The 24,526-nt window shown below is 41.3% G+C and overlaps 1 protein-coding gene across 2 annotated transcripts in view; it reads right to left on the reverse strand.

Annotated features, from left to right (window-relative positions):
* The window catches only part of adam12b (ADAM metallopeptidase domain 12b), a 68,913-nt gene that overhangs the window by 39,901 nt on the left and 4,486 nt on the right, over positions 1–24,526 (reverse strand). For both annotated transcript variants that reach the window (XM_030379162.1, XM_030379163.1), the window contains exons 2-3: positions 20,010–20,131; positions 18,949–19,022 (exon numbers count right to left, since the gene is read on the reverse strand). In XM_030379162.1, the coding sequence (XP_030235022.1) occupies positions 18,949–19,022; positions 20,010–20,131 (196 nt within the window). The remainder of the gene's footprint in view (positions 1–18,948; positions 19,023–20,009; positions 20,132–24,526) is intronic.

Consider the following 24,526-nt stretch of genomic DNA (forward strand, 5'->3'; position numbering starts at 1 on the left):
CAGTGTCTTAAGTACAGTAGTACAGTGATGAGCTGTAAAAGTGGGTCACGTCCCAGCCGAGGAGCTACGTGTAGTGTGGCACATGGCAGATAAGACGGGCTGCAGCATTCAGCCCAAAGCACCCAGCCCGGTATGGACGGATGCAAAATTGTGTTTTTTGAATTTCCAAGTCCAAAAAACACGTGGAAAAACACAGACCCAATAAATTCGCACTGTGTTATTTTTGCCATAAAAACAATATGATTATATTATTATTTTTTGGTCACGCTACAAATATGAATCGGGATTCATTCTCCATGTACTTTGGGTTCTAGATATATAAATCACGGGTTTGTGCGGCTCTCGCTCTGAGAGAAACTATTGCAGAGGGACGTGACGTTTGGCGCCCCCATGGATTTGAGCCGCGTTGACAGGCTTAGCCTGGAGGTTGCTGATCAGTACGACAAATGTAAAACCATGGTTCCTTTCTCCTCCTGGAAACTACTGAGGAAACAGCTTCTGATTCGTTCTTGGTCTGTAAACAAAGACCTTTTAGAAATCTTTTCTTGAGGAATGACTTATTTAAAGATAAATCAAATCGGTGCATATATGGAAAATGAAATAATGCAAGGATTTAGTCACAGCTTTTTTGCATTTGGCGAGAAAGACAAATTAGTAGTTGAAATGCCCTTTTCAAAAGATGAATCACACCCTGAATGTGGATTACTTGCCGTTTCGCTGCATTTACCCACGTTTCCTTCAAGGTGCACCAGTTTGTTCCACGTGTTTCATAATGGTCGAAGATTGCTTTATTGATTCCAAGCTCCTTAAGAGTCCTCTGGTCTTTTTCACAAGGCACCAACCTGAGTATTAATGACTTGTATATATGCTAAAAACTAAATTGTTATAACCTGTGCAAGATCCATGTTCCCACAGGGAGAAACACATTCTTTTGAACATTTGAAAATTCACTCAGTATCTTGTGCTGTTACCCAAAAACTCAGAAAAAGACACACACATACACGCATACAGAATCACTGGCTATTTATATCTACTGCCCTTGGTTGAATGATCAAGTGGGTTTACTATGGTCAGTTCCAATCCCCTAACAAAGACAGATAAATGTGTTGATTGGAAAAGAGGCAGAGCATTGCTAGAGTGCTCGGTGAATTTAGAACAAACGACAACAGACACGCATCATGGGTAAATTTAAAACTGTTATGCATAACAGTGTAAACACTCTTTACACGATTTGTTGATTCGCAGACAAATTCAATCTTTCCCCAGGCAGAACGTTGTATAAAATGTAGTTGCATTTATTTATATTCTAAGAGCTCACTCTATATTATTTATATATTTGTACATATAAATATATATATACACATAATTCTAAGAGCTGTGGCTGTAACATAATTCATTATAACATTCCCTGGAGTGTGGATCCAGTGCGGAGAAAGACGTGTTTCTTCCTCTGCATTATACGGGCCACGTTTGATCACGGCTAAATAGTGTGTTTTATTAAGCTCCTCTTTCTCCACACTAATCGAATCCCTGCCCTCCCCTGGCTCATATCTACCAGAGAAGGATCCTTCTGTCAGGGATGGGGAGCGAGAGAGAGGAGGAAAATTGAGACTGAGAGTTGAAGTGATACAGAGACAGAGACAGAGAGAGTGAGAGCGAGAGAGAGAGAGAGAGAGAGAGAGAGTGAGAGAGAGTGTGAGAGAGAGAGAGAGAGAGAGAGAGAGAGAGAGAGAGAGAGAGAGAGAGAGAGAGAGAGAGAGAGAGCAAAACAAATAAATGGAGGGCAAAAAAAGAGAAAGAGAGGGAATAAGAGAGATAGAGGGGAAAAGAGTGAAAGACAACCATAGAAATACAGAGATTAGAGAATGGGAACAGAGGGATATGGTGGCTGGAGAGCGAAAGAGAGAGAATAAGGTATATATAGAGCATAGGAGACAGAGGAGAGCAGTGGCTGACAGCTCTAATTCTATATCCTGGTACGGCGGCGGTTGTAATTGATTTACATTGGGCTGCGTGTCACCTTGGCTGATCCAGGACTCTGTAGGAGCACTGAAGTGTACAGTGGAAGATACAGAAGAAGAGAGAGAGAGAGAGAGAGAGAGAGAGAGAGAGAGAGAGAGAGAGAGAGAGAGAGAGAGAGAGAGAGAGAAGAGCAAGAGAAAGCAAAAATCCCCGGAGATAAAGATTCATCATTTATGCAGGATCTTTCTCCTGTGGGGAACTTTACTAACCCCAACTTGTAATCTGACACCCTCTCTATTAAGGGTGATACTCATATGTATCTGAACATCCAATGTGTACATTCACATTTAGTTATTTAACACCTATTCTCCAAAGCCAGAGGGTGAGGCTGAGAACGATCACAATATTGGATTGAATTAAGTGCTTCGCAGCCAAGTTTCTGAAAAACGTCTTTCTTTTAACATTAGTGCACAATCGTTACATCTCAAGATACGAAGTGCAGTCTAGGTCAAACATCATAAACCTGAGCGTATGCCGAGTCAGTGATTTTTAGATAAAGTATATTTCTCCAGAATAAAAGGCGGAATCTGATTAAGAAATCAGTTTTGAACAAATGGGTAACAGACTGCTGAAACAAGAGGAGTGCTGTATCAAAAGTGAACACGATCTAAGACAAATAAAGAGAGACATTTTAATGCATTTCACAAGGCAGTGATCGAATCAGTGTGCCTGTGAAACAAATGGCTTTTTAAACTTTAGCGAGGAAAATAAGAATTTGATATATTATCGTGTCACCCAAGTCTCAATTAAAAGCAATTTCAGAGATCCAACGTTTTGAAAATCGCTCTTTGTGGATTTAATTAAGAAGAAACAGATAACACTGATAAATGTATTTTGTAATACGTTTCTAACCTCAGGGAAACAAACCCAAATCAAATCTTCTGACTTGGAACAGAAATATTGAGCTAGGGCATAACACTTCCACACAAATCCACAAAATATTATTAATAACAAAGCATTTCATTTATATTGCTTTTTTTAACACTCAAAGACACTTTCCAAAGGCCAAATAAGAAGAAAAATACAAAATAATCGCATGCAAGGGAATAGGCAAATAAGAAGGACAGAGAGGGGAGGAAAGTGACATGTTAAAGGCACATTTGAAAAAGGATGTGTTTTGATGATGCTTTCATAAATCAAGTATTAATAAAGAAAAACCATATGTATCTCTTTGACAGGACATGGCATTGCACACCCAGGCTACAACAGCAACACTGCGTAAGAAGACCTTGCACCCTCACACCTTGTTTTATACTGTCGACATGGCCCTTAACGACAACAACGCATCGTCCCTACCATCCAATTTCATGAGCAGGACCTAACAACTATGAATCCATGCACGCCCTCTCTACCCCCCCTCTGATCCTCTGTGTAGCGTGGAGGGTTTTTCATCACCTATCGCACAACACAAACCCACGCCTCACCGCGCATCATGTGTCATGGGATGCCCAACGGGAGTAGAAAGAAACACACAACAAGGCTCTTTGGAAAAGAAGGGCCGAGAGCCTTCTTTCAGTCCTGACTCATCAAAACCAAAGTGATGTTCTCCCCTCCTTCGCTCTCACCGGAAGGGCATATATACTAGTGTTTAGTATCAATCAGCGATCGGTCATACCATCGTGTGCATTTATGAGTTTCTTATCTTTTATATGATAGGGTGTATAATTTAATAAAACTATTTGCCAGAACTCAGGTCTGCAGAAACAGTAAAGTTCAATCAAAAACATAGATACACAACACAGACAAATCCATACAAAAAGCCATCAGTGACACATAATGACAGATAATACACCCAATCCCACAGTCCATGCAGGAATGGGAAAGAAGGGTTAGGGCTTAAGGCGTTGGATTCTCATACAAAGCTCCCTGGTTTCGGTTTGAACTCCAATGTTCTACATGTCGGTTCCCTGAGCAAGATGTCTTAATACTACCAGCTCCTTAATGATCTGCATCTATCAAAGTCAATTATACTGAAACGGAAATAGCTTAACTACTGGCTGGTGAAGGGCCACTGCCAAAGCCTGGTTGACTTGATGTGGAAGAACGCCTACGCACATGAACACACAACGATTCAGTCCGATGATTAAGGACAATGATTCACTCAGCTGTTGTTCTGCACCTCTGAACCCTACTCTCTACCTGGATGAAACATTGCCATGATGTCTCACTGACTACCATTTCAGAGAGAGAGAGAGCGCAAAAGAGAGCACGATTAAACGAAAAAATGCCCTCCCTTTCGGCTCCCTCCATCCCATTTTTCTCCGGTATTGAGAAGTGTTGCATTTGTGATCAGGAGAGATGGATTTTCTGAATCATCAGAGAAGAGATGCAATGATTGCTTGGTCTTAACTCTAAATTTGCCCATACAGAGGAAGGCGCAGTCAACCAGAACAGATGTTCTCATAGAGCATTTCAATCATAGCTGACAGCTATGGTATTTCTTACAAATTACACTCAAATAATAGCTCTTAAATCGTACCTGCAAAACCTTTCAAGAGCATCGAAAAAACTTTTATTACCTAACCAGGTCAGGATAGTGTCGTGAGGCAAGGCGACTCCCGGAGTCGGACCAAAGGTACTGATACTAGAACAAAGGTATTGGGTTCAATCCCCAATGTCCGCAGGCTAACCTGTAGGCTCCCTTGAGAAAGCTTACCTTTAACTCCTACCTACTCCTTAATGACCTGTGTCTGTATGAGATACAAGTCATTGAGGGAAAAAGTGTCAGCTAAATGACTTAGAAACTGTACGCATGAACTATCCGAGGAAATATTTGAACCATTATTCACTTTTTGGTAAAAAAAAAGAAAGAAAAAATGATTGATGTGCAATCAAACAATGTCTACTGTCATAATATAACGTTTTGTACTTCCACATTTAATAAAGCGCCTTGGGCCACTTAGGTTCAGCAAAGCTCCAGATGAATTATTTTTATTTTTTATAGAGCTGGCCTGCATGTGCCCGTTGAATATGCAAAAACGGAAAATGATTCCCTCACTTCACACATTTTTCCTCATTACTGTAAGAGCATGAAGTCATCTCGCCCCTCGGATGGTTTAAAGGTACAAGTTGGCAGATTTGAAGAGAGCCCGAGAGGAAAAAACACGCCTTTCTACAATACCTCCATGTGCTGCGCAGGCCTCTATTGACTGCTTGTATAAATCACATTAGAACCCTATGGGGGTAAACTTCCACTGTCTCCCCCTTGATTCAGACCCATTCCATTAAATGCCTTTTCCCCCCAGCGGAGCCAATTTGTTTTTGCAAAATAGATGCTAGTGTTGGAGACAGAATATTTCTTAAATGTGTTGTTTTATTTGGTAAATGAGCGTGTGATTAATGAATCGTGAGTGAGCTCACATCAGCGGGCTCAGGAACAATGTGGGGAACAGGGGAAGGGTGGAAGGTAAATGCTAGCCGTTCCTGGAGGCCTTATCGACAATAAGGCGCAGTCAGCCATATGCTTCTTCTGGCTCCTCCATAAATACACCATAGATCACATCATTAAATGATTATCTGTTTGTCGTTTTGTTTGAAGTTTTGATGAAGATCTACGTTAAATGACTTTTCAAACAGGGTCTTGTGGTTTGGTGATGTGCATCTTCGTCTGCTGAGCAGGGGTTTGATGTATAACCATATTTAATGGCACAGTTACTTTCAACTTTTGCATAATATAGATACTGTTGTAGGCCTATACGATTTTAAATACAAGTTTTAGTCTATCCATGCGGAGCCCTTTATTGAACCACACTATTCAGCTAATACCATAGTTATGGCAGGAGAGCCGCAGTGGAGCTGAAACAGAATACAGAGACAGAAACACAAAAGGAAAGTCAACATGATGGATGAGGACTGCAGCGAAATGCTGGACAACGTTAGCATGTCGTGGGAGGGCCATTACACAACTCAGAACAGATGTCGCAGACGTCGCCATCATGCCAAGGGTCAGGAAACCGCAGTGGAGAAAAAAGGTTGTATATTTTTTCTGTTTGAAATTGATGTTCACCGAGGGCTAATGGCTAATTTCCTGGTAACGTACCGTCCATGGAGAACACACCTTTCCCTCTCTCCATTGGGTTGACTAGCGATCCATCACATTGTTTTAGCTCCAGGTATCTCTTCAGCTTGGGGCAAAAGGATGTTCTATATTTCCCCGTGGACAGGGCGCTCCGTATGCCCGCGTGTTGCCTCCTGGCTGATGGGAATCAGGGGGCAAACTAGCACGTGTGCAACTTCAAGCTAGTGCCCTGCTGTGTAGTGTTCTAGGGTGGTTAGTGTGTACGACAAATTAATTGAGACGAAATTCATGCATTTTCAAATATACTATTTCATCATCGACTTTTTATCCAATTAAGCGTGCCATTAACGAGCAGGCATCGTTTAGGCTTACTCGGCTGAGCATTTCATGCCAAACCGGAAATTAACCCAGTCCGCAATGTCGATAGGTGCATCACTCCAGTCCAGACTATCCTTCCTGCCTATCCTTTCCTCTGAAGAGACAGACTGAGACGGATATTTCAAGGTCCGAAATATCCTTCTCAGTCTGTCGACGGAACAAATAGTGTATCATGCCCTTCTCAGTCAAGCTTAGAGCATCGTCTCTTCACAGAGGTGGTGAAGTATTTGTACATAATCTGTAAATCCGATGAGCGTGTTTGTCGCTGTGGGGAAAAACAAGGTGGAAGCTCTGTTGCTGCTTGTCTCTGTCTTTGCTAGTGGCCACTTCGTTCGCTCTTGTTGTAAGCACTGCATGCATGGAGTCAGGGTTGGGCACAAATACATCAAAATGTATTTCCAAATAAAATACCTAAAACCAACCTTAAAAACGTATCAAAATAAGCTACGAAATACAGCCTCCAAAAAAATTATCAAAAATAAAATACTGCATTATTGTATCTTCAAAATACTACCAAATACTTCTTTCCCCAAGGCAGTTTTTTAAACAACCTTTTTCTGATAGCCTTTTTCATCTATCCCTTCACTTGTACACTACCTGGAAAAACATCTGAAAGCAAGAGACTCCTTCCATAATCAACAGTCAACAGATTAGATATGCTGCTGACCCCTCATGTTAGACATCCCAATATAAACCTCTGCCCTGAGAAATGTTCGGTAACTCAAGGAAACCTTCCTTATTTACCCTCTTGGTGTAATAGATTGCCCACTATGAATCAGTGACAATAACTCAAAGACAAACAATACAAATGCATGATTTATTTAAAAATTTAAATTAGGCAGCATTTTAACCTTTTCAGTTATTTAATCCCATCACTACCAAATTTATGGTGAGTTGCATTACAGTTGAATAATTTTGTATACACCTGAAACTGTTGCGTGCACAACCTCTATCAATGTTATGCAAAAATGTAAAAAAGAAAACAATCTGGTTGTCACATTAATACCAGTATCAATCATTTCTTATTTGAAATGTGCAAGAGGTTGGAAATGTCCTTATTTGAGGTAGGAAATTGTGTGTGAAAAAAGAAAGGAAAATAGCAAACTCAAGTGTGCTATCAAAGCTTGTGAACTCAAGTCCTTGTGCTGTCCTTGTGTGAGCAAAGGAGTATGTGCAACCTTAACCACCTTGGCTAGTGGTGTCTCCTCAGTTGATGCCTTTAAGCACAAATAGTGTTGCATTCAGACAACGCCTATGGGGCCTGTTAATCAGTCCAGCAAAGGAAAATAAACGCTCTACTGGAGCAGAAGACGGAATGATGGTATTGAACCTCGCAACAATGTTTTTGATGAGGGGGTACTGGTCCAAGGATGGCGAGTACTTCCTTTGGTCCTCTAAAGCAGTGACTCTAGCTCAGTCTTGCTGTGAGTTGGCTTCTGGAAAACGTCCACGTCTTCTGTAAGGATAAAGAAGTCATCCTCTTCCTCTACCATAGCAGTTGCGTTTGAAGCCTTAATCTCAGTAACAAGCCCAAGATCTGTGGCAGCCTGAAGCATAAGTTCTTGGATTCGTTGTTTTTTACTTGACATTTGTGGAGGCATCTTGAAGTACGGATGGGTCACACTCGCCAGGGTCGCTTCATTCACTTCTGGTCGAAGTTCTAGAAAGGCACCAAATCTGCGCTGGAAACCATCAACTATGGCATGCAGAAGGTGTGAGCAGAAACGGAGGCTGTTGGCATACAGAGCTTCAAGCTTTGCCTCTACTTCAAATAAGGTCGGAATTAATTCTGCGTAACAGCACAGTGACTGGCTCTGCAATGGATCAATTGCCTGCGCAAGGGGTTTCAGGACTTTGGTATATTCTTCGATGTACAAAGTGTCTTAGAGTACCATATTAAGCGCTATATAAATTTCATTTATTATTATTATTATTATTACTCCATCTCTGCATCCTTAAATAATGGCAGGTTTAACTTTTTCATGAGATCAGGTAGTGTCTCGCGGTTGCTGCAGAGCTGATGAAGGCTGTCATAACACATGAGAGTTCCAACATGTCGCACAAGGTGTAATCAACCAGTATTTTAGCCACAGACAGACAAAGACAAAGAGATTACGTGCTCTATCGATAGATAGATAGATGTCATCACAGTGTTTGACAGAAAGTATTTTACAGTATTTTGAAAATACAAAAATACACAACACTGAAGTATTTTGATACAAAATACGAAGGCATTTTCATCATCTCAATAAAATACAAATTACAAAATAGTATTTTGTATTTGAAATACGTATTTTAAATGCATGTATTAGAAATACTGCCCATCTCTGCTTGGAGTGCATGGAGACACAACTTAAAGCTGAATGCTAAAGGCTTTCTGTGTTTTACACATGCAAAGGAATGAGTTTTCAGGAACTTGCATAAAGATCAAAAACATAAAACCAATATAGAAAATAAATTTTCTTACTAGATGAAAAGAATAGGAGGACAGATAGAATTGTTATATAAATGCTTCCTCCGAAGGTATGAATGCATCCAAAAAGCCTGCAGGCTGCGGGTCAATACTTTATTGGAAGTTGCCTCAAACGTGTTCTCATAACCAAGGAGACATGAGGTCTCTGACATCTCTCTAGCATCAGTTTTCATTTTTAGTTTCACATTTTCATTTCATAATAATGTGGAACTGCAGATCTGGAAGGAATTCTGGTTTGATATTATTCATTGGAATCAAAACAAAAGACGAAAATAAATGGAGAATGTTTAGTTTCTGTTGGCCCAATGTATCTCCACTTGGCTCCCCCAGGCGGGCTCACTGTTCAGCTATGCTCCTCTGCCTTTAGGGTGAATAGTATTAGAAACATAATTAATATGGAAATACCCTTTTCTCCAATGTTGCCTCTCTCTCTGAACATCTAGTCTCAGTTAAACTACTGTGATAAATTGATAACAGAACCTTATTGATTTTCTATTTCTCCCTGCCAACTCGATTTAATAAGCCGCCTCAAATAAACCCTTAATGCCATCGCATTTCCGACTTCTTGGTGGCTTGGTTGGATCCACTTTAATCAAATAAGTTTTTTAATATCAAATCATACTTTTCTTTATTAAAAATGATATTTTCTGAAAAAAAAACATGCAACACAGAAGAGAGACCACTTGTGGTGTGAGGATATTTATACAGTATATATCATGAAATACAGACTCTCCTGTCTACCATACCGATATAAAGTGAGGTGGTGAAACATTCTCAACTCTTTGTGGATAACATTTGAAACTCAAGAGAAATGCGTTCTAAATGCTAGGCTGAGAAACAGAATGCAGAACTAAAAATAGAGCAACCCGAAATATTGTGTGTGATTGGTCAGAAATTGAAGGTAGCCTTGATTTTTATTTTGACGCAATCTGATCGGATTTCTCGTCCCCATAGAGACCCCACCCCCACCTCTAAACTAACTGACAGTTGATGATCCGTCAAAGAGTAGTAAAAGTTTGTCTGAGAATAAATTCTTCGGTCTTGGCCAGCCAAAATAAATTTGACTTCACGGATTCTCTAATGACATAATGGCCTTCCGTCTATCTTCCTCTGACATTCTATTACCTTGGCAATATGCTGAGGGGTGAATCTCTTAATTGGCATATTGGAACAAAAGAGTGGGTTTGATGGGTGGGTCGTTGATGCTGGGCTGAGGCAGCAAAATAACTGCAAATTTTATGTTCAGAGAGGGAGAAATAGGCTATTGGCTGGTTGTTTTGATGCCAAACATTAATTTTGTTTTTCAACCTGGTTATCCTCCCACAAATGGTTTTACACCATGCGAAGGCACGCCACAGTCACACACACGCAAAACACGTGGATATTGTCATAAACACAAACCCTGTTTCACAACTTCCTCCTCTATGTACATACGTCCACCACTTCAATAAGGGATTAAAAGCAACAAACAAAACAAAAACAAAAATAACATACAGGGAGCAGAGTGCAGGAAAGACCAAAGTGACATTTAAGCTGTCGAGGTGCAAGGGCTTGTAATTGGCAAATCTGAATTTTAACAGAGAAAGCAATTACTAGAAATAACAAAACTCTTGACTTTTCAAGGTGACTGGAAATAACCCCAAAAAATATTCCCTGTAAAAAATCCCTATTTTTGCATATCCTGTTTACATGTGTATGAAGGGAAGATCTTTGTCCTATCGGCTTATCAACAGAACAGTTTTTTCTTCCAAACTGATTTATCAGCTGTCCTATTGACTTCCTGTCGAAAAGTTCCCAGAGTCCTCTCTGTTTATACATGGAACCTGCACTGTTAATTGTGCTGATGACCCTGAGTCTTCACAATAACAGCGCAGCAAGAAAGCCCCTTCTATCATTTAGGTCATGTGATGCACTTCCTGTCTGCTGTCTGTTTTCCTTAACACAGCTGGTTGGTTGTGGAAGCACACTTCCTGTTGCAATTGTGTGTGTATATATATATGTGTGTGTGTGTGTGTGTGTGTGTGTGTGTGTGTGTGTGTGTGTGTGTGTGTGTGTGTGTGTGTGTGTGTGTTTGTTTGAGTACATACATGTCAACATGTGCCCTTTGTGAAACCTGAATGAATTCAAACATGGCTTGATTTGGATAGGACGGTCTGCTTAATGAATACATAGTAATTTGTAATGATAGTTTGTGTTGCCCATTCATCAATTCATAACATAGACGGTTAAATAGGGATGTAGCCTCTGTGACATCAACGTTTAGAGGTTGTAGATTCGCGTTCTATGAATGGCGCCATTGCTTGAGATCTTTGCAACTATACATATTCTGCACATTATTGTAAGAATTGAAAGGCCACATAAAAACATGGGTCCAAAATCATTAATATTCAATCCTGAAGACATTTTTAATGAAATATCCCTGTCAAAACAGGGCCTCTAAAAATACATATGGAAATGAACTAACACTGAGATTCAAACCAAACAATGAAACAATGTTTTGGCTTTTTATTGTGAGAATGAGGTCACATTTTCCCCGCTGGCTTAGAATGTTGACTGGCCTTTTTGCGCCCAACCATTGCAAGCCACCTGTAGGCCGTTAGAGGAACTACCTCTTAGTCCCTCCACCAGGGCTTCACGTGCAGGCGGTCATGGCTGCCCATACATTTACCCACCAGGGCTGGCCAGAACCAGCTCGTTCAGATCTAAACATGAGGTGACAGGCCAATAAAAGGTCGGGACCAATGAGTTATAACTTAAGAGTTGTATTTCTCATGGATCCCTTTGCACTTAGCAAGAGGATCCCCTGGCGTTTGAACCGGCATCCCCTTCAGATGCCAGAGAAACATCGGTAAAGCCACAAAAGTGATGAAACACAGACAAAACAATGTGTTGATGACCTTGCAGACAGAGAGTGGTTTTCTGTCTACAAGATTCTCGTTTTCATTGAATCTCAGTTTCGGTGCGTGAGTCCGTTCTTTGGATCATAGATGAGGAGAAACATAACGGGATGACAAATGATCCAGTGATTGGTTGCCTTGTGGTGTCGGGAGAAGACGGTAGGATAAGAAAGCATCATGAGAAACGTAAAAGTTGACATTGGCATAGCACTGTTTAGAGAGGGGTCTGGGAGGATTGATGTTGAAGGAGATTGATGGATTCTCACTCAGACTCTCGAGAAACCAGAATGTATTATCTGCTGATGCAGGAGGTAAATCAAAGAAATATGAAAATTATACAACATTACCCTTCCATCAAACAATAACACCCTCTCAACAGCCCCTGAATATATTTATTTATATTTATTTTATGATATTAATATAATATAATGTGTGTGATTTGAGCAGTAACTAAAGTGAGGAATATAGTGATATACTTAATCTCAATTTTGATTCGAAACACTGAATATATATATAAGAGGCAGAATGGCTGGTTGGCAGGTTGGCTGCAACGTTATTGGGAGATGGGTGGTGTTGAATGTATGGAGATGGGTGTTGACAATGTATGGGGAGATGGGTGGTGGTGTTAATGTATGGAGGGATGGGTGGTGTTGATGTATTAGTGGATGGGTGAGAGTTGTTCATTTATTGGAAGATTGATAGGTGGTATTGTTTGTATTGGGAGCTGGTTGGGTGCTGTTGAATGTATTGGGAGATGGATGTTGTTGATGTATTAGGAGATGAGTAGTTTCACAAATCATGTTGCTGGAGGCAGGAATCTAAGCGTGTAATGGCTACAGCACACACAAACTCGGCCAGAAGGTAACTGTCAAAAACACCGTGTAGACTGGCCACTGTATAAGAAACAAGTTATTAATCCCGCCCCTTACAGTTTTTGGTTTCCAAACCCAGGCTCTGTGACGTCCCACCGCAAGCACAGGGGTCGCTGCTGCAGAATGCATCACCTCATGGTTCTATTTCAGCAGAACGTTCTCCTTAATCCCATCCCTTAAACCCTGCTGACCGTGTCCATGGCTGAAGTGCTCCTCCCCGTGAGGGGCCTTGATAAGTGACCCATGTGTGGCAGAGAAACATTCCCAAAGCACATTAGATGAGATGAAGTGCATGCATTCACACACATGCATGCAAATAGACAAAAACACACGAGCGCAAAGCAGCGATGAGGGTAGGTTGGAAATATATGTTTCTCCTGATTGTTTCTATGTTAATATGAGATATTGCTCTCCGGAACATTTTCCTATCCAACGGCCTTTATACTGTTTTACTGACATGGCCAACCAAACTGGCTTTGTTGTTTATGTTGTTTATTTGAGCAAGAACTTTGAACTCCTGAATGAGTAGAAAAGTAACAAAAGATGACTGGAAATTAAAAGAAACTAGAGAGAATATTGCAATTTAAATGTTTACTTTTCAAGGCCGATAAAGCTCTATTGAATGGAGTTAAATTAAAGAGAGAGAGGAGAGACATCAGTCTTCTGTCAGAGAAGCGTTATTTTAATCACTTCCCTGAGCAACTCCAAAAGCTCAACACACTCTCATCCTCCAGGACTGAGGCAAACTACTCCCCAAGGGCATTCTGGGAAATCCTCAAACGCCACAATGCACACAGCACCAATTAAAGTATAAAACTTGATTAATCTTTCTGAAATTATTCATCGTTCATTATTTTACTCAGAGCTCTGGCTTTCATGGAAATTACCATATTATGGAAAATCAACCACATATAATCATATACTAACACACACACACACACACACACACACACACACACACACACACACACACACACACACACACACACACACACACATATACACACACACACATACACACACACACACATATATACACACACATATATACACACACAAACACACATCCAGAAGAGAGGTAATAGATGTTCTATCAGGTTTGGTCGAATGGAAGGAAATAAAAACAGGTTGTCGGCTGGTACCTGGTTTCCATCAGCCCTCACACCCCGACCCCCCCCCCCCCCCCCCCCCACCTCTGACAGACCCCTCCTGCCAACTCCATCAGGTCACTGATGTGACACAGAGATGTGGTCGTCGGGGTGGGGGGGGGGGGGGGGCCTTTAAGTACAGGCACCCTATTAGCCTCTGAGGCTGACAGGAAAGCTACGCCACGCCACAGGGTTTTTTCTCGCTCCGACGTTAACAGTTGAGTGACACAGGGAGCAAAACAAGGTTCACGCGCTTGACAGATCCAATTAATGTGACTAACGCAAACAGGGTGGGGTTCTCTCTCTTTGTGGGGCTTAAATATACAGTCTGCAACGTCACTGTGTGGCGCTAGGGATCACACCATCACCAGTCTCTCTTTTTTCTTCAGTCAGGGTCAATCTTGAGTTCCTAATGAGATATACATCTGAGGATGTTGCCATGGAGATGTTTTTCGGCGACATCATGATGTTGTCAGAGGTGTTTGTGTGTGTGTGTGTGTGTGTGTGTGTGTGTGTGTGTGTGTGTGTGTGTGTGTGTGTGTGTGTGTGTGTGTGTGTGTGTGTGTGTGTGTGTGTGTGTGTGTGTGTGTGAGGGGGTGTTTTCTTGTGAGGGTGTAGGGTGCTTTCCCATCCCTTCCTGTCCGTAGAGGAAGAATGAAAGGAAATTACCTCAAAGAAGTGCGAGAGAGCTTGGCCTTCTTCTGAGATGGGTGAGAAAGTTGCAACTATATCAAATACGGACAAATGCATGGCACTCTAATGCTGCAGCAATAACTGGAAAAATATTATAGTGGAATTACGAATACAAGTTCTGGGGAATAAATTGTTATTACGTCTTTGATTAGTGAACAATGTCAACTCCAGCTTGTTCTGGGTAATTTTACCTTATGGACAGTAATGAATTGTTATTTTGATTATAGGTATGTTCTGCTTGATATTCCTATAATTATTAGGATGTCATGAAGGAAGAACACAATGTGCAATACAGCCTTGAATTTAAAAACACGGTTAAGGGGGTTCTGGAAAATTCACACATCAGCCACCCCTATGCAAAGACTTGCATGCACTCATGGTATTATAAGTGTCCACCAAAGGCATATGTTAACTGGAACATGTTCGATGCAGTGGTGTACTCTGCCAAGGTTCACTGCAGACTCCTTTGACAAGCCTAGGGCTGGCAGTGATATATTTCATTGTGTCCATTGCTGTTTTGGTCACTGTATTATGTCCTTCCTATCTAGCACTATGCTAGCCCTTGTATCCCGTGGCCTGTGGTATGTTTGCGTGGAACATAGCGTTGAGGTGGTAACACAATGTTTCTCTATGTCAGAATCATGTGTGAAAACTATTGTAATTATCTTTTATAGCCTTTTCCCCATTGGATAACTAAATAAATCGGACCCCTTAAAACAATATTAAAGAGCGAAAAGATTAAAAAAACACATTCATAGTGAAGTAAATGTTATTACTTGATTACACGCACGCACGCACGCACGCACACACACACACACACACACACACACGCACACGCTCTCTGGACTTGGTTACACTTCTACCATAGTCTTTAATCAAGAGTAATGTAAAGAAACCTCCTGTATGGACCAGACATTAATCAGCATGGAGCGAGTTCCCCACTATACATCAAACCCGCCCCCGCTGGCCCAGTCTGCCTGTTCCCTGTATGAAATGTCAAGCTTTTAAAAATGTAATATTACATCTCTGCCCATCTCTCCCCTCCCCCCCCTCTCCCCCATCCCTCACACTCACACACCACACCTCTGCTCTTATAAAACAGCATGACAAACCCTAAGTGAAACAGTCGTTCCATTGTTTCTCTCCTTGTTATTTCCCACTCCATTATTGGGCGAAAGAAGCATCAAGGGAATAATGTGGTTCAAAACGCTCGTACGCAGAGTGTAAAGAAAATGCTTTCTAAAAGAATATATGTGCTGTATGCATTTAGAAAGCACTTTCTTTACACTCTGTGTGATCTCATTACTTGCAAGAGAGATGCTTTCAACTTCTGATGAGAAGTTTGAGACATTTCATTTGTATCTGAAATTGAAGTACAGAGAAGAGTTGACTAAAGAAATACCGCCATAGGAAAATAAGACATGTTTGAAGCAATATGTGGGTTCACAGATGAGACATACATTAAATGTGAATAATGGTATGGCAAACAACTATGGTGAAAAAGCTCAGAACAGAGGGATGGCGTTAGGGTTGGTTGCTCATGGGGTGGATGCACATTTCAATCAGAAACATTACTCTGATTTAATTACTGAGTTATAATAAGGACTTAATTATAAAGTCATTGAATGAAACGGATGAATTTGTGTGTGCAGTGATGTGCTGGCCCATCTGGAGAGGATATCCCTGTGTTAAGTATTCAACATTTTCCCCACTGAGTACACAAACACACAACCCCAAGGCAAACAAACACACAAACCAACTAACTTGGTACCCCCAGCGGGGTTTTGACTTGCTCCGTCTACGAATTCAAACTCAATTTGACCACTAATGTCCGTTCCCTCTATCCTGCGTCAGCCTGCCCTCCACTCCACTGTTGGCATGGCAACAACGGACAGGGACACAGCGACGGCTAAGAAAATAGTCTTTCTAATTGAATTGCGTTCTGCTGTTGGTTCTGCGTCCGTCCGACAGGTCTTGGAAGACTTCCTATTGCTTTAGCAGCGTTTGCTCTGTCTGGGACCGCTGTTAAGACGAGCGTCGTGTCAGCAGACGTCTGCAGGCCCAGCTTTTCAGAACAATCAAAAACATTTGCAATTCTTGCCTCACATTCACCCATTCATACACACATTCATAAGCCACCGCCAGCTCATTCGAAGGTGGGAGGATGAGGTGCCTAACTCTGGGACAACTCGGCTCTCAGTTAGAAAGAGCAAGGGACCGAACCTTTACTGAGCCACTGCCATAATGGCGCCATTAATGCCTCCACCTTAGTATGGACCTCATCAGGCAGCCTTTCAAAGGTCGATCCGCAAGGTCAAATGTAATTACTCGACATTTATAATTATAATAACAGAGGTGGACCATTCAGATGAGTGTTGTCGGGGGGGTTTGGGGTTAAGTACTGTACCGGTACATCTCCGCCTTACCCCTCACAGTTTCATAATGACCTCATGCTTGGACGTGAGGGACAGAGAGAGAGAACCAGAGGCTCAACTTCGAGTTACTTTTAATTTGTCAAATGTGCGCAAATCAGTGAGTAAAAAACTCAAGCGTGTCTTCATACACACACACACACGCACACGCACACGCACATACACATCTTGGGATATGTCCAATGAGGTCATGAGCTCCTCATCCCTCTTTTCCTCTGACCCCAGCATGTCACTAAGGGGGGACGGGGATGGGCGGGGGGCTCTGCTCTACCAGAGGTCAGAGGTCAGGGAGCAGCTGCTCAAGGGTACATAATATCAGAGGACACATCTGGAGCGACCGCGAGGCCAGTCAGAATGGCGGTGGCTACTCGCTACCGGGCTACCGAAGCAGTGATGGATCACACACACACACACACACACACACACAAATACACACACGCTCTCATGAACACACACATGCTCACACTAACACATACATACATGTGATCACATCACACGCAAACACACATACACACGCTCTCACCAACACACACATGCTCACACTAACACTACATACATGGGATTATATCACACACACAGACACACACAGGGATACATGCATCACAAACAAAAAACACCCCCCCAACACACATACACATATACACATGCACACATATACAATCACAATGTAGTACACAAGCTTTAAAAGATGATCATCGTCCCTTTTTCAAAGTGTGTTTTTCTTATTCCATCCATTCACATCCAAGTTCTTTGGTGAGTCTGCATTTGTCAACCACTGTGACCAACGTTTCGTTGCTATTAATCAGTTTCAATCAATCATGATTGGGTTGTGTTGGAGATATTTCTCATGGCACAATGTATATCGATGGGCGGAATCATGGTGAAAAGTGAAAAAGATGTATCTTGAGATGTACATGCTCATTCGTGGGCTTTGCAGAATAAACCAATCTGGTAGTGGACGACAGGGACATTTTAATCAGTATTTGTTCTGGTGTTGGCAACGCTGTGGGTCTGGCTGTTTGAACAGATCTATCAGCGCACTGACAGACTCTGTATCCACAAAGCCATGAATTAAAATGCTTGCACTTGCTGTTGTGGATAGGTCAGGCCAAGCCCTGACTCAGCAATACTATTCTGGCAAACTGTACCTTTTCCCAGACGTACTACTGTGCCTTTCCAGCAGACTCTTATGCTAGTGCTGAGGTTTAGCTTATGTAGAAAAGTACGAGTGGTCTAGTTTATAGAGAGAGAGAGAGAGAGAGAGAGAGAGAGAGAGAGAGAGAGAGAGAGAGAGAGAGAGAGAGAGAGAGAGAGCCCTGTGCGCTTGTATTTTTCATGTATGTCTGCATGTTTGTGTGTGAGTACTTGCAACTAAATCTAAAAGTTAATATACTAACCCCTAGGCTCCTCCGTCCGGGAGAGGACCGAATGATCAGTGAGGAGGAGAAGGAAAACAGCAGTATACACCCAGAGAAACATGGATGACATCACGGCCTCCCCCCCCCCCCCCCCCCCGCCCCCACCCTCCCTCTCATCAGCACTCCTCTCATGGAGACGTTCTTAAGAGGAGAGAGACTGAACTGAACTCCTTCACCAAAGCGTGGTATGACGTCCCTCCTTCCTTTGAATATAAAAATACATCCACAAGGAGCAGGGCTCGTAAAACGCCCTACTTCGGCAGCATGTTCTGCAGTGTCCCTCCAGTCCACTAGTTTTAACACAGCTCGTAATTAGCAGAGAGAGAGAGAGAGAGAGGGAAAGAGAGAGAGAGGGTGAGAGTTGAAAAAAAATAAAACTAAGAAAAGTGCTAAATATTTAAGCTAACATTAGAAATGAATATTTGATGCAGCTCTATTTTTCTACTTTATTTTATTTCATATTATATATTCATTAGGTAGTCGACCCCTGCGTTGTCATGAGGATTTCATTGTCAAGAGTTTCCCTGTGGTATACACTGTTCACTTGGGGTGGGAAAAAAAAGGATGACTTTGAAAGGGAGGAAGAGGCAGACTCACTGGTTTTTCTCCAGTTCCAGGATCAGCCGTTCCCCTTCCGTTTGTACCAGCAGCTGAAGGCTTGCAGGGTAGTCCTGGAAGACACGAGACAGACGTGTTTACGTGTGTTTCATCCATCCGGCCAGTGCGTAGGGTGGTGGGAAGACTTAGCATGACGCACACAGGCAGGATGTGGCACGGCACAATAGCGTTGGTTTGACCAGGCGTGAAGTTTGATGGCGTGTTCAGTTTTGTTTTTATTTATTTATTTAACTTAAAGTGTCTGACATTCGTGAGTTTGATTTTTTCTCTGACATTCGCACCAATCATTGAAAATAAGAAGACCAAGAAGGGGATAATGAGGCACACCATCGCTTCTTTTGCAATCAATATATGCCAGTTATATAGTGTCCAGCACCAAGGCTTATCAGTGGAGGCAGAACTGGGTTCAAAGGCAGCTGAACTGACCCAATAACAAGGATAACCTGACTATATGTCCGTCCTTCCCTTCCCATGTTTAAATGAAACAAGCTGTTCGACAATCTGTGTTTAATCTAAACTCAAAGCTTTTGCTTTTGATCGTTTTTGTATAATAATGCGTGTTTGCTTCACATTAGTTTGAATGGAAGGCAGATACCTAATACATCTTAAAAACAAAAAGGGGCTGTGTATGTGTGAGTATGAGTGAGAGTGTCTGTAAAAACCTCCCAAATATTAGGAGAAGCCAAGTTTCTTGGCACTGTAGATCTTGCTGAGCTGTTGAAAGAGCTGGGAAGTTTAAGGAAGGATTTCACAGTACGTGCGCAGCCTGCCTGGCAGGCACACATGCTCACACTAAAACAAACAAAAGGCTTTCAAAACAAAGACGGGTAGAGTAGGCCTGTGTGTAAATAAAACCACATGGGAGAGGATACGCGGCGCGAACAGGGGAGAGAATTAGCACAGAGGAAATCCAGGCAAACAGGAAAATAAGTCTGAATGGAAGGCGTGCATTAATATTCGGCTCTAGCAGGCTGAGCTCCGAAAGCAAACAGATAAGCGGGAGGCTAAATAGGTGGTTGCTTGGCCGAAGGAATATTTACCCCATATGTGAGGTGGTCAAGGGGTCTTTGCTTGGTGCCCTGTAGAATCATGGGTATTGAAGTGCTGTAGTGCTGTGGCTTAGTCTTCGCCCCGTGCCACTCAGCTTGGGAAGGAACATTCCCTGCAAAAACAGACAAACAAAATTGGTAAGGTTCATTTTAGAAATGTAACTATGATGACCATCAGGGGAGGAATCGCTAGACAGAAATGTCAGAGTTTTTTTTTTTTTTTGTCCGACGTGTGGTATGACATCTATGAAGTCAGTCTGAATATTTAAATGATCACGATCAGTCGAGTTTCATCGAACTACGGAAATAAATTAAACAAAGTTCTTCACTGTTCAATTATATCGGTAAGCCACATAATGTGTCTGTCTATACATATGAGTGCTAGCCCAACCTTGGATAGCGCAAAATGAAGTGTTCCTTTCGCCGGCCAAGAAAAAATCCGGAAAAATAAATACAATTAATAATACATTTTTTAAAAGTGTGCGGGTTAAATATTTATGTAAACTCGACTTTTGGTTAAAAGTGTACTTAGTGTACACTTGTAGGATTAGGCAGTTAGAACAGTTAAACGAGACAGTAATAACGTCTTTCATAATTCATAATTCATAATTCACACACACCAATAATGCACCAGACAATAAGTGGATGCAGCCGAGGGCGGGTGGGCCAGCACCTCGGACTCGCAGAGCAGAGCATCTGTTAAAGTTTGTAGACTGTTACTGTCTCACTTGTGTGCCTTTGAGGAGACACAGTGTCCTTCAGATCATCAATTATGCATACCGGCGCACTTTATGAGGAGCTAGGAATCTAGAATAGCCTCAGAGACAAAAAGAAGAAGAAAATAAATCCTCTCCTACTTCTCATCATGTTTGTTAGCTCGTTTTTTTTTCTCTAACAAATATCTTAGACGCGAATTTCCAATTTCGTAACTGTCATTTTCGGGCTTTTCCTCATACATCTCATCCATCTGGATGATTTGTAGTCATACGCCACAGAATATGAATTCCCCTATTAGTCACTCTCACCACACGAGAATAAAATGTATGAACTGTAAGGAACAAACTCTGTTAATATTCAAGCATGCAGGTTTTATGATACGCTACATCAATCAGAGAACTTTATTTCTCCTTTGCGTGGTTCAAGGTTATGGTGCATCCAAGAAATCCAAGTCTTTTCAACGTCATACAAGACAACAAAAAAGTGCAAATGTTAGAAGCAGTCTAAAATGTACGTGTCTAAAAACTTCAGTCCACTGTGTGGCCCTGACTACCCGCTGTTTATAACACTGCTCATAACACAGACAAGGGCCATGATAGGGGGTGGCCTCTCTATTTCACAGGGTATCTAAGCACGTGGATACAGCATTACAGCAGTAATGTTGATTTTAGCGGTGCATGTTAAAAACCAGGGAGCCCTAGAACCAAGACCACAGACTAGCTGTGAAGTATTTTTTAAATGACAGCGCTATAAAAAGCCCTGCCAGGCAGACATATTGTCAGCAAACACAAACCAAAAAAGAAAAAAACATTTGGCTGCTGCTTGCAAACTCATTTTGATGTGTGAGACACAAAAGCAAGCTGGGGTTGATTAATCATTGGTGCCAAGGAGAGCTGACTTGTGAAATGTGGGGACACGCAAATTAGGTGAAATTTATGTAGTTATGTCTCTCCCCAAAAAGTCAATATTTCCAGGAAAACAGGAAGAAACTTGACTTTCAGTTGAATTCTCACAGGCCTTGAGTCATCCTGGGAACCAAAAAAAGCGGGGGTAAGCCTAATTCCCATCTGGTTTCTGGGGAGTAGTTTAATTGGTGAACTAACCAAGGCCATATTCCCTTATCCACTGTAAGAGGAAATCAGTTGAAGGAATACATACACGTTTCAACTCTGCTTGGCGTCATGAAAATGGTTCCCACTCTAGCTATGTAGGCTGCGATTCTACATTGCATTACATACGTTTAAAGAGACCAGAAGAATGTAGCCCTAACACATATACATTTTAATTGTGGAATTGTATGCCAGGCTTGGACCACCATCCACTGACTCACTAACGGGATAATCTACATTGGCAGGAAAATGCACTTGCACGGGCACAAGCCAATGCTCAGATATACACCCCAAGGATTGACTTAACGCTGTTTAATGAACCGTCATCCATGTGTGTAAACACTAAATTAAAAGTAGGCTTGCTTGCAATTTATTTGTGGGGGCGGGTTTCACCACAAAATCCCCCATATCAATGTTTCATTAAAACATGGTAACTAAAACATCTATACACTCGTGTAGTATTATTCATGCACAATTGCTTTGGGCGTCGTGCCCGTGGGTCTTAAATAATGCTTAATAAGCCGTGTTCTGTCGCTATGATGTACGAATAGACTCATTATTGTGAAAAAATACACACAACACACATAATATGCTCCCTACAACATGACACATTGCAGTTATTTATATCTAGTAATGTATCGACAGCGACCTACAGTGATATAACGTACAGATAGGCTGTATACATTGGAGATCGAACCCTTAACACTGTCAATGTGCTTCACCTCAGTCAATGTTTGAAATCAGAAAATATTACTGTCCTTATCTGAGTGTCACAAGTGAATGGTCATCCTAGTGTACCTCAGATACTGTTTGCATGTAATGGCTAACACGAATTATACTCCTTTCCTTTATTTATCTATGTTTGATAGTTTGTGTGTGTGTGTGTGTGTGTGTGTGTGTGTGTGTGTGTGTGTGTGTGTGTGTGTGTGTGTGTGTGTGTGTGTGTGTGTGTGTGTGTGTGTGTGTGTGTGTGTATGCTGCAAGTGAAATAACATAAATAAGGAAAGATAGTGATAAATAAAACATTTCAAATAAATCTTGGAAAGGAACATCTGGGGGTCTAGATTATGATTCTGGTTTGGGTGGTGGATTCCACCAGCAGTTATAAGACACCTTTTCAACACTTTACTGAGATTAACACAAAGTGGCTTTTATTTAGCAATTTTCAATACATTTAGATTTTGAATACACAATTATTTTATTGATAAAAATTCCCTCAATTTTTCTCAATTTCTTTCAATATTTCATAAAGTCAACATATTTGTAATGGTTCCATATTTTAATCTATTCAAAAAATTAAATTTTTCGAGCTAATCTTTAAAGGATTTCAAACATTAAAATGTTTCTCCTCTCAGAACAAAGGCTTCCTCCAAGAAACAAGGGTTCCTACAGAAACACCTATAGCTAAGCTTCACGGGTATACATCCAATTAATAATTCCTTAAGAAAACCCTCACTGAACTAATACCACAAGGAACGCTAACGCTAGCATAGGGCCTACATTACTAACTCAGAAATCAGAGAGCTCTTAAAAAGACAACAGAAAGTGAAGAGGCTTTGAAGAGTTTCAAGACGGTGGTCTTATGAAGTAGATCTAAGCCAACCTATGTTTCCCTCCCTGGAGGGTACTCAAAAAAAGAAGAATAGACCAAAAATAAAAAACATGAATAATCATAATAAGTCTTTTGAGTTGTTGAGGCGGCACCCATCAAATAATGAAGCGCAATATTTGGTGTTATGGCACCTACTCAGTTACATTTAATACCAGAGGTCTCTGGAATCATTGTCATCACATTTACATATCTTTGTGTGATTGGACAGTTATCCAAAACTGTTTACGGTTGGGGCGGATAAAAAAATCTAAATAAAATTAGATAACAATGTTTGTAACAAACAAAAAATTCAGCAACCAGAAGCTGGTAAACCTTAGTTATGATAGACCACACTGTACAGAAGATGATCAGTCATTGGAATACGGCTGGTTACTCCCTTGGAGATATCCAGGTCAATAACAGAACCAACTGTCTTCGAACGCTATTCTTACCAATGGGAGACCTGCACAACGAAAAGCTGACTTCTTTCATGAAAACCGTGAAAGACGCACTTGAACACGGGTGCGTCAGTTCAAGAACTCGTCAGATTTTGAACATAATATTTAGGGAATCCTAGTATTGAACATCCCAATATATATCAGGTTAAACAAATAGTCATGCCACTGAACGTAGACATGATGATAGGAGACAAGCCGTAAGCTTTCAAGTACTTATCTTCAACTTCACTTTTCTCATCCACTCGGTTTGATTTCTTGATGCTATTTTGAACAAGACCATGGGAGACAATCAATGTGTGCAGTACCGCTGGTTGCAATCTTTCAAAAATAAATACAGCAGTTTGAAGATGAGATAGGTTAGCATACTGTTGCCTTGGGATGGTTGAAGACACTGGAATAAGAAAGCCTGTGTTGATCATAAAAAAGTGGCAAAAAGTTTCAAACAGAAACTTAAATTAGGTTAAGCTTCAAAGCTGCCAAATCCATTAAAACACCCTGACTCGACAATAGATCTAACGAGGAATAGAACGCATAATCGTAATTAATACTTTGTGAAATCTGCAAACACTGTTGTCAGTGTAGTGAGTTACAGCGGTGTAAACTTCTTTGTATGCGTCGCGACCCTGCTCGGGA

Source organism: Gadus morhua, chromosome 15, assembly GCF_902167405.1.
Source record: "Gadus morhua chromosome 15, gadMor3.0, whole genome shotgun sequence".
NCBI classification, from domain to species: domain Eukaryota; kingdom Metazoa; phylum Chordata; class Actinopteri; order Gadiformes; family Gadidae; genus Gadus; species Gadus morhua.